This window comes from Helianthus annuus, chromosome 15 (genome assembly GCF_002127325.2).
Source record: "Helianthus annuus cultivar XRQ/B chromosome 15, HanXRQr2.0-SUNRISE, whole genome shotgun sequence".
Lineage (NCBI taxonomy): Eukaryota > Viridiplantae > Streptophyta > Magnoliopsida > Asterales > Asteraceae > Helianthus > Helianthus annuus.
In genome coordinates, this window is record NC_035447.2 from 25,062,374 (window position 1) to 25,072,987 (window position 10,614).

General features: G+C 37.1%; 2 protein-coding genes and 1 long non-coding RNA gene across 5 annotated transcripts; 1 reads left to right on the plus strand and 2 right to left on the minus strand.

Annotated features, from left to right (window-relative positions):
- Nucleotides 1–1,876: 1,876 nt before the first annotated feature.
- LOC110911003 (protein RALF-like 32) lies at nucleotides 1,877–2,464 on the minus strand. The gene has a single exon (XM_022155571.2). The coding sequence runs from the start codon at nucleotides 2,414–2,416 to the stop codon at nucleotides 2,066–2,068; it is 351 nt and encodes a 116-aa protein (XP_022011263.1). The 5' UTR covers nucleotides 2,417–2,464; the 3' UTR covers nucleotides 1,877–2,065.
- A 3,860-nt stretch (nucleotides 2,465–6,324) lies between these two features.
- Nucleotides 6,325–6,798, minus strand: LOC110913423. Its single transcript, XM_022158254.1, has one exon. The coding sequence runs from the start codon at nucleotides 6,796–6,798 to the stop codon at nucleotides 6,325–6,327; it is 474 nt and encodes a 157-aa protein (XP_022013946.1).
- Nucleotides 6,799–7,040: 242 nt separating this feature from the next.
- Nucleotides 7,041–10,374, plus strand: LOC110911004. Of its 3 annotated transcripts, XR_002576650.2 has the most exons (6): nucleotides 7,041–7,356; nucleotides 7,444–7,564; nucleotides 7,672–7,770; nucleotides 7,921–8,041; nucleotides 9,128–9,206; nucleotides 9,334–9,410. It is a non-coding gene; the product is annotated as an uncharacterized LOC110911004 (long non-coding RNA). The 3 variants fall into 3 exon arrangements; XR_002576652.2 differs by lacking the exons at nucleotides 9,128–9,206; nucleotides 9,334–9,410 and adding an exon at nucleotides 10,063–10,374; XR_002576651.2 differs by lacking the exon at nucleotides 9,128–9,206 and having other exon boundaries at nucleotides 9,334–9,422.
- The last annotated feature ends 240 nt before the right edge of the window (nucleotides 10,375–10,614 follow it).

Sequence of the window (10,614 nt, forward strand, 5' to 3'; positions counted from 1 at the left end):
TTCGGTCCTGGATTTGAAAAAAAATTATTAGAAAAAAACACATCAACCGGAGAATCATTCGTTAATCTACTAATTGAGAGGATATTTTTTTTTAAGATTTGGAACAACTAAAAATTTTTTTAACGTTATCGAATCTTGTAATTTAGTGTTTCCAATATGAGAAACGGGTGATGATTTTCCGTTCCCAAAAGTAACACGAATGCTACCATTGTGGGATTTAGAATTGTGTAAACCATGAATTGAGGGTAACATATGTGTTGTTGTACCTGAGTCAGCGGTCCAATCTGGAGAGTCGGAGGCTACATTGCATTGAGCATGAAAAGCCTCGGCAAGATTGGCATCAAGTGAGACCGATTTTTGGGCAAAAGAGGCGAGTTAAGGACAAGCACTCGCATAGTGACCGGTTTGGCGACAAAGTTGGCAATGTGGAGGTCTTTTGGTGTAAGAGGGGTTTCGGCCTCTAGAGGAAGAGTCGCGGCCTCTTCCACGAGACGAAGAAGGAGTACGGGTGTGGGAAGTTTTGGTCGGTTGGACATAGAATGCGGCTTGGGGAGATTGAGGACCATGGAGTTGTTGAATAAACATCTCTTGATTCTCGGCGTTAGCCAAGAGGTCACGAAATGAGGGAGCCGGGTATATGGTTCTTTGAGAGGTGGAAAAGTTTTCAAACGAGGCGTCGAGTACACAAAGGAACCAATGGCGTTTGTCCTCATCGCTTATGGGATGACCTATAGCCGAAAGTTGGTCAGCTAAAGCTTTGAACTTTCGACCGAATTCCGAAACCGAAGAGGTTCCTTTTTGAAAGGTTCGAAGGGAGTCTTTGAGAATGTGGATTCGTTCAATAGAGGAGTGGCTATAGGCATCGGCGAGGGCTTTCCAAACGTTTTTGGCGGTGGTATGTCCAATGGTTTCGGCCATGGCTTCTTCGGTTAGGGTAGAATTAAGTAGGAGAAGAACTTTTTGATCGGCTATTTGCCATTTCAGAAAATCGGGGTTGACCACGGTTTTGTTGTCGGTTAGAATAGTTTCGGATGGGGAAGGGGTGTCTCCGGTAACATGGCCGAGAAGTTTGAGATAGGAGAGAACCGGAGTAACTTGTTTCTCCCATGTAAGATAATTCGTTGAGGTTAATTTGATGTTAATTAGGTGAACAAGGGAGTGGAGAGGGGTTGAAGTTGGATCGGCAGCCATGGGAGAATTTTGGGAAGAGACCGAAAGAAAAGAAAGAAGAAGATTGCTAGGAGAAAGGATCTTGCAATGTTTAGGCTGATACCATATGAAATTAGAATGGCCAACTTGATTATTTCATTCTTTACAAGCCTTTAAATACAAAAATGATGACAACTAATGAGGAGAGAATTACTCCTCTATACATGGATACAATTGACTACATAATTACATTTTAAAGAATTAATGGTATGAGATGATATTGCTCCAAGAGTTATGGTGTGGGAGGATATTTCTCCAAGAGTTATGTTGTAGGAGGATATGGCTCCAAGAGTTATATTATTTCCTAATAGTAGGTAATGTAAGATGTTAACCAAGTGATCTCAACTCATTGTGACGTTTGGTATCACACCATTTTATGTCACAATAATTTGCATATGGTCTTCTCACAAGAAGAAATTGAACCTAGTAAAGATTTCAGGCTTGTAAACTTCAGTAACATATTTCATGCTTATTTCTATTTTCAAACATATATTTGCAAAATATCATATGCAATATAGAGTACATATGTGAGACCGCAATCACATGTAACTCAACGAATTTGAGATTTCTATGATCGAAATGATCCGAGATGCCGAGTTGTTTGGTTGCATGTATGTATATATATATATATGTATGTATTGTTGTGTTGCAGGATGAACATGCAATATTGCACAATAGACGGTACAAACTTTTATTCCCATGGACAACTAATAGCTTACAGGTAGGTAACAGGTACATGATCAACAAGAACAACAATGTAAAGGGAGAAATTAAAAATACTTTTCTAAACATGAAACACGCACAATAATCACTTCAAAACAACCAACGAGCATTCAATATTTGCATCCAAACCAAACTACTTCTGGCAGTAAGTACTCTTAAGGCACTGGTTGTTTTTTTTAGCGTTATAAAGTCCTTCACAGTTTCCGTCACAAGCTGCGTTACCACTCTGGAGAGCTTCAAAAGTTATCTTCTTTGTTTCGGCCAGAATCCGTCGATGTTCTTCGGTGTCCATAAGAAGCTCTTCATCTTCTTCCACTAGCGTTGGGCACTCAGCCATAGTGCCATTGCACTCATCTGCATACTTCCTTGATGACGATAAAGATCCTTCACAATGATTCATCATCATGAGGATGACTGATAGTAACAAGATGACACAAGTCAAGACATTGATCAAGATGGTGTTTCTTGATCCATGAGTCGCCATTTTTTGGAAGAAATTTGTGTTGATGAAGATAATGTTGTGACTTATAAACAATGAATGTGTGTTTCAAGATTAAAAATAAAGATTGGAAGTATATTGTCGCTTACTGTTGTGTAATTTAGAAGTATATGCATAGCTTATATATTTAAACCGGATAAAATATTTTTATGAAAACAAATGATCTTATTTTATTTTTATTGAAGATTACATTGGGATTGTATTATTGGGGCGACCCACTTTTAACAAATAATGCCCGTGAACTTGATACATATTGGCGTTTTTTGATGAAAAAAAGAATTAATAGACTAATAGTAATAATTCCTCTGGCATTTTATGGCATTTTCCTTGGTAATAAGTTATACACAATTTCACAAAAAAAAATAATAATAATAATAATAATGTTCAAATAGAGATTGACTTTTGTACATGTCGGCTATGAAGATGTTGGCTTATCGGAGTGTCGGTTTATCTGAGTGTGCGTTATGAAGGTGTCATTTAACAAAGTGTGGACTCTTTATGATTTCCTTATAGGTGGATTCGTTTTTATGGTATGATTACTTATTTAATTTGTCTTTACCAATCGACATACCTAGTACGTCTTGTATTATGAAGGTGTTACCCATACCACATGTGTCCTGACATTCAAGGACATTCAAGGTGCTTGTTACATGTGGCTTGAGCTCGATAAGTGAAGCTCGGGCTCGAGCTCATTTATTAAATGAGCCACGATAACTTCTTGAGCTCGGACTCGAACTAGTTTAAGCATGGCTTGTTTGAGTTTTTAGCAAGTTGATCTCAAGTAGCGGCTCGGCTCGTTTACACCCCTAACAGTAAGCAATAAACAATTGATACTTAAGGTTCAAATTCAGTATGTTTCAAAATCAACGTATTCTCAAAGGCAATTCATAAATAAAACAGTTCAATCTTTTGAGAAAAAAAAAACTTGTTTAACAATATTCAATCAATCTATACTTTAAAATATCTAAGAAACAACGATAACAAATTAAAGGTATATCACCTTTTGCAATGTCATTGATTTCCTTTCTAGCCGAACGTACAAATGTGATGTAATATGCCAAAAGTAATTATTGGAACTACACTTAAACATAAATTAAAGTTTAATTTTTCATAAATCAAAGTTTCAATAATCAAGTTCACAAGAGATTTTATTGAACCATGTTTTTATTAATCAATACTCAAGTACACATCTAAACATATTCTAATCACAACGATTTTCAGAATTTTCAAACACATTCAGAAGGATTTTCGAAGTTGATTGTTAAGAAGGATATTGGAAGATCATGAATACCGAATGATAAAGATGATTATCCTGAAGGATTTTTGGTCGGATAATAAGACTGGAGGGTGTGGTATAAACGCCACGTCAACGTCATGTCCATGTCACACAGGGGGCTTTAAAGCCCATTCTTTTAACTTGCAGTGTGTGGTATAAAGCCCCCATCATGATTTCTTAATTATTTTTTTATTTATATATTTTATTTTTTAAAATTAAATGCCAATTTTAATAACTAGAAAATTAAAAAAAAAAACATAATTTCACTGAAATAAAAGAAAAACATTACAAAATCCTAAAAATGCAAAGCTAAAAAATAAAGTACTAGAAAACAAAACTACATGTATTTCGTTCGAATGTGTGCCTTACGAGCCTCCAAAATGACTCTGTCCTGCTCTGCTAGATGTGAAAAGTCTTTCGTGAGAAATTCCATGTCTTTCTGGATTTGTTTCTCCATTTATAGTTCTTGCTCCTTTTCCTTCATCGAGATTATTTTGTTGAGTCTGTTGTTGAACTCGTCCAACCTTGACGGGCCATCCGATGGCGTTGAAGAAGACGTGTCTCGTTGCTCTGCTAGATGTGAAAAGTCTTTCGTGAGAAATTGCATGTCTTTCTGGATTTGTTTCTCCATTTTTAGTTCTTACTCATTTTCCTTCATCGAGATTATTTTGTTGAGTCTGTTGTCGAACTCGTCCAACCTTGACGGGCCATCTGATGGCATTGAAGAAGATGTGTCTTGTGCTCGTGTCGCTGCCTTACTTTTATCCCTACCCTTTGGTCGTGGCAGCTCTTGCGGTTGTTCAAATTCGTCGAAGTCGTCGTTTAGATTAATTGTTGTACGAGCATCGGACTCGGATGGTTCAGTAGTGGATGTTGATTTTGACCGTTTTGACCTATGGGCGGTTGGGTCAAACGGCGGTACAAGATGCCACTTGGGAGATTTGCGAAGAAGCTCCCACGAATTTAGCATATTAAACGGATGCCCATGATATAATCTATAGTCAGCGTAGGCTTGGGTCATAACGACTTGATAGTAAACTCACATGTGACCATCTAGTTGATGCATCAATTAAGACCATAAAGTATCTAAATGGTCCACTGGGAGGGTTTATAGGTCCACATATATCCCCATGTATTCTTTCTAAAAAAACTCAAGGATTCTGTCCCTACCTTAACTGGTGATGGGCGAGTGATTAACTTCCCTTGTGAGCATGCAACACATGTAATATCCTTATATTGAAGAATCTTCTGGTTCTACAAAGAATGACCACATGAATTTTCTATAATTTTTCGCATCATTATTCATCCGGGATGGCCTAACCGGTCATGCCAAATGATAAAATTTTCTCGATCCATAAACTTTTGGTTTATGATTGCATTTGATTCAACTGCACCAATTTTGGTACAATACAAACCAGAGGCAAATGCGTGCAACTTCTCTAATATATGTTTTTTTTCCCGAAATAATATTTGTTATTTGAAGGTACTCATCATGTCCTTCACATGTAGTCTCAAGATGATATCCATTTAGACGAATATCTTTAAAGCTTATCAGATTTCTTTGAGATAGTGGGGAAAATAAGGCATTGTTAATTTTGAGCAAAGTTCCACTTTGTAGAACTACATATGCTTCTCCAAAGCCTTCAATTAACTTTGTTTTGCCAGATAGAGTACCAACGCTTGCCTCTTTCATTGTTAAACTAGAGAAATAATCCATTTTCTTTAGGATTGTATGTGTAGTAGCACTGTCTATTAGACATACATCTTCACCATTAATATGAAGTTTAGTTGAATACTCCATATGCTTCAAAACAAAATAAAGCTTCATAAATAAAAGTATAATATGGTTCAAACATAACAATTTCATAAAGTGCTCCAAAAACAAAACATAACAAAATCCCAAACAAAATGTCTTAATAAAACATCAAGGAAATAGCATAATTTCAAATATAATCATTCACGCGTAGGGAAAATTGCAAGCAACCAACTGGTTTGTATCAGCCACGATATCACCAGAATCCAAATTAGCTTGCTTGATTAAGGAAATCATCATAATCCAGATTAGTTGCATTAGTATGGTCCTTTTCACCACTTGGGACATCAACATTTCCATCTTCATATGTGAAATTAGTCTCTATTCCTTTTTGTTTGTCTTTTATAGATTGTTGGTAAAACTTTACTAAGTGTCTGGCTGTACGACCTATACCAGCCCAGTGGTTGTTACCACCACATCGATAGCATGCATTAGATGAGGTTCCACTTTTCTTTTTACCTCATTCATCATTGGATTTCTTTTCATTATCATGCAACTTCTGGTGGGTTCTTCTGTTTTTTTAATTGAACACCATGATAATTCCCCCGACCATATGCACGTCCACAACCACGTCCATGACCACGACCACGACCACGACCACGACTACGACCATTACCACGCCCACGTTGATAGCCACGACCATGTCCGTGACTTCCACTTTGGTCATTATATGTTGCCACATTCACTTTTGGGAATGGGGTTGTACCAACCGGACGAGTTTCATGGTTTTTCATTAGTAGCTCATTATTTTGCTCAGCCACAAGCAAACATGATATTAAGTCACTGCATTTGGTGAAGCCCCTTTCACGATATTGTTGTTGCAAGACAATGTTTAAGGCGTGAAGGTGGAGAATGTTTTTCCAACATCTCCTTATCAGTAATATTTTCACCACATAGAATCAATTGTGACGTGATTCTAAACATTGCTGAGTTATACTCACTTATAAACTTAAAATCTTGCAACCTTAAATTAATCCATTTATAACGAACTCTTAGTAATATTACTGTTTTTTGATGGTCATATCTTTCTTTTAAATTGGTCCATATGACGAGTGGATCTTTGATAGCGAGATATTCATTTTTCAATGACTCATGAATATGGTGGCGTAAGAAATTCATTGCCTTTGCTTTATCTTGGGTACTCGTTTTATTTCCTTCTTTAATTGTTTCCCCAAGGTTATTGGCATTTAGATGGATTTCAGCATCCAAAGCCCATGATAAATAATTTTTTCCAGTAATGTCTAAAGCCATAAACTCAAGCTTTGCAAGATTCGACATGATTATCTATATATTAAAGAAATATGCACGGATTAATGTATGTTATTCAAAATTATAATCCAATTAAATAATATTTGGGATAACAACTTATATATACTCTAACTTTCAATATTTTGGTGCTGTATGAGTTGTACAGTTTGCATAAGTTATGTTTTGTGCTAATGCATGTTTGTATGTTGTGTACTTTTAGATGTACAATGCTTTTTAGAAGTTGTGCCCTTCTTTTGCTGCGTGTTCCACACTTTCACTTTTCACAAATTTAGATCTAGGGTTAATGAGAGAGACGATTCTGGAGAGAAGATTCGCCGGCCACTGGATACACAACCGGTCGACTATCTGGATATATTGATGGAAGTGGGTGTGAGTCCAAAGAATGCAATATTGTGAAAATCATCAGGAGGATCAAACCAAAGGCTATATTTCCACTTCATTCAAACCCTAATTTTACCATCCTTCAAGAGCTTTAAGGAGAAGAATCAAAGAAGAACGCAACTTTCCACTGATCTCCACTTCATTCAAACCCTAATTTCAACGAAGGTCCACCGTAGCAAGTCATAGGTTCGTAATCTTCCTGTACCAAAACCCTAATTTACAGATTCATATGCAATTTCATCATCGTTACTGATCCTATTGCTAATTGATCAGGGGTTTCGTTATTTGTTCATGCGTGTCAGGGAGATTCGGTTACAAAGATGAATAATAATGTTTTTGTTTCCAACGTGGCTTCTGTGGTTACACAAGTGATGAAGATGACTGACAGAGTTTCGTAAGTTCTTTAATTTTGATGCTTTGTTGATTTTACACTTCTTAATGAAATTTCTAACCCTATGGATTGTGCAAGTTAGGACATACTTATTGTTAAATTGCTTGCAGTGGTGTCTCAGACTCTCAGCTGAAGGAAGTGGTGTTACTGTAGAGGGATCTGCTTCTTTCCCAGAAGAGGCTGATACAGCTCCTGTTGCTGACACAAAGGTACAATGATCTTAGTTTTTATCTTTTTTTTTTGTTAATCTATCTTTCTTATTGTTTGATGATTTGTTATGTGGTATACTGGTGTTGTATTTATCTCTTTTTTTAAACCTCACTAAAATGTGATTTCATGCTCATGTATGTATTATCAAGGTTGCTATTGATGAAGATGATGACTGTGGTGTGGATCTTTTTGGTGAAGAGACTAAAGAGGAGAAGAAGGCTGCTGAAGGTCATGCAGTTGCAGTTAAGGCATCTGGAAAGAAGAAAGAATGTGAGTTTTTGCTCATATTCTATATTCTTGATATTTACTATATATCTGAATATTACTTTTCTCAACATGGTTTCTGTTTTATTTACTTTTATTCTCTTGGTTATGTTATTAGTTGGAAACTCTTTAGTCTTGAATTGATGGATGTAAATTGGTACATGATGCTAATATCCCAGTTCTGGATGTAGATTGTACCAATTATAACTCTTTAAAAGTAACTTTCATTTGATAGGATGTTAACATCCCAGTTCTGCACCCATGTATATAAGACTATGGGGTATGGGACGGGGGTTGGGGCGTGGGTTAGGTACAAACGCCCAAGTCACCACCCCGGGTGGGCTTGGGTTTCGGCGTAGCCCCTTGGGCGGGGGTTTCAGCCCGGGCGTGGGGCGGGCCTAGCGGTCTTCCGTGGCCGACTCTCATTGGCTGGGTTGGCTAGGCTATAGGTGTAGGATTTGAATTTAAAAAATAACCATTTAGCCAAGCCAAACCGATACCCCAAGTACTGTAAAACCCCCCACCGCTTGTCTACATCGCTACCCCAACCCTTCACTCCCCCTACCCGAACCCGCGACCCACACTTGAAAAATGGCCTCATGGACGCACGAGGAAGAGATAGCACTTGTAACGAGCGTCGTGGACGCGATGAATGGCCGCCAACCCGGTGAGACCCGCTACTGGCCGGAAGCTTTCGCTAGCTACCGGCACAACGTGGGCGCACGAGGAAGAGATAGCATTTGTAATCCTTTTTTTTTGTAGGATTTTGTAATTTTTAGGAAATTTTAATAATAATTTTAGGCTTTTTTTTTTATTTTGTGTGTATTTTTTTAATAATTTTAAGCTTTTTTTCAATTTTTTTATAATAATTGACATGTGGACAACCCACGCGGGCTAGCCACGCTCCGCCATACCGACCCAACCCACACGTGACTAGCGGTGCCCCTCGAAGTCCACGTGTCAACCCATGCTCCAAACCCCCGCCCCACCATATCCCACGGTCTAAATAAGTAACTTTCATTTCACTTGGAAGGAAAAATATAGAGATGGAAACTTTATCTTTCACGTTACTAATCTTAAATTATATTGCAGTTCCGTGTGTTACTTATCATCAACTTTTAATTTTGATATATCTAAACATAGCAACTCACTAGCAAGATGCGAGAAACAGGTCAGTCATTTAAAAAAACAAGGTTTTTTCTAATACCAGATTTTTCATTCAACACAAATATTATATCATTCAAATGTGTTATGTATTAGTTAACTTCACTCCATGATTGATAATAATTGTATATCAGGGCTGGAGGTACAACTTTGTTTCAACTACAAATTCTCTTGCAAAATGTTTGACAAAGCCTAGCATTTACATTCCTATCCAGATACAAAAGGTACATATCACAAACTTCTTATAGATTTGTGGATCTGGCTTTTGTGTTACAGTTGAACTACAAATAAAATGTGTTGAACCATATGTATAAAAATATAGATAATTAATTTATAACTTTGTTTAAATTGGCAAGAACTACTGTACCAACTACTATTTTCCTAAGCTTAATGAAATTTGGGTTGGGTTGGTGGGTTACTATGGAACTTGATCATAACACTAGCTTATAGAATACAATAACCGACCCGACTGTCAGTGGCGCGGCTTCTATAAGGCGGGAGGGGCAGCCGTCCCACCGAACATTTCGCTCATTAGTGGAGAGTATGTAGTTTCCGTATAAACTTTTTTTTTGGTATACACGTTTTCAACCCCCTGGTCTTATAGAAATTTTTGGGTATATACATTTTCGACCCCCCGGTCGGAAATCTCAAGCTTCGCCACTGCCGACTGTGTTGCCTAAGCTCCAGTTAAAGGAGTTAAAGGAGATGAAAGTTTTGATAATATAGACAATGTTTCTTATGGTACATTTGTGTGAGATCAAGTCTTTTTTTCAAATAAATATGAGTATGAGTGAGAATTGGAACGGTCTAGGTCTGGTGCATACAAAAGCTTTGAAACAAAATTGTTTTTGAGAATGGGTCAGGTACCTTGGCTGCTGCTATTGAAGGAACGTAGGCGATGTTTTAGTTTGCAAGTTAGAAACCGTTACCGGGTACTGGCGCTAACATGGGAGCAATGACAAAAGTTTGATATGGGTCAAGTTGGGTAGTGCAGCTTGCTGGGTATTGTTGTTGTATGCCTGTATGATTTAGTTTATTATGTTTATTTCCTTTTTGTTTCCCTAGGTGTACGGGGTGAGTGAGCCTCTGGCTTGTGGTTTTTTTTATGTGTTAATAATAAAAATGGTGTTTTGTTTGCCAAACACAACGGGTAATATATGTGGCCCCGGCCGCAACGCGGCGGGTGCTATTTCTAGTTATTGAATACAAAGAAAAACAATGTTAACAAAATGAGATTACACATTAAATTCTAAATTTTGTTTACAAAGATTAATACACAGCATATCCACTCATATATCAAGGGTAGTTAATAATGTGTTAGTTAATTATGTACACACCCGAAATGTATATACACGAAATAAACATAAACTAAATATAATTGTATTTACATTATATTATAATGTGTAATATTGTTA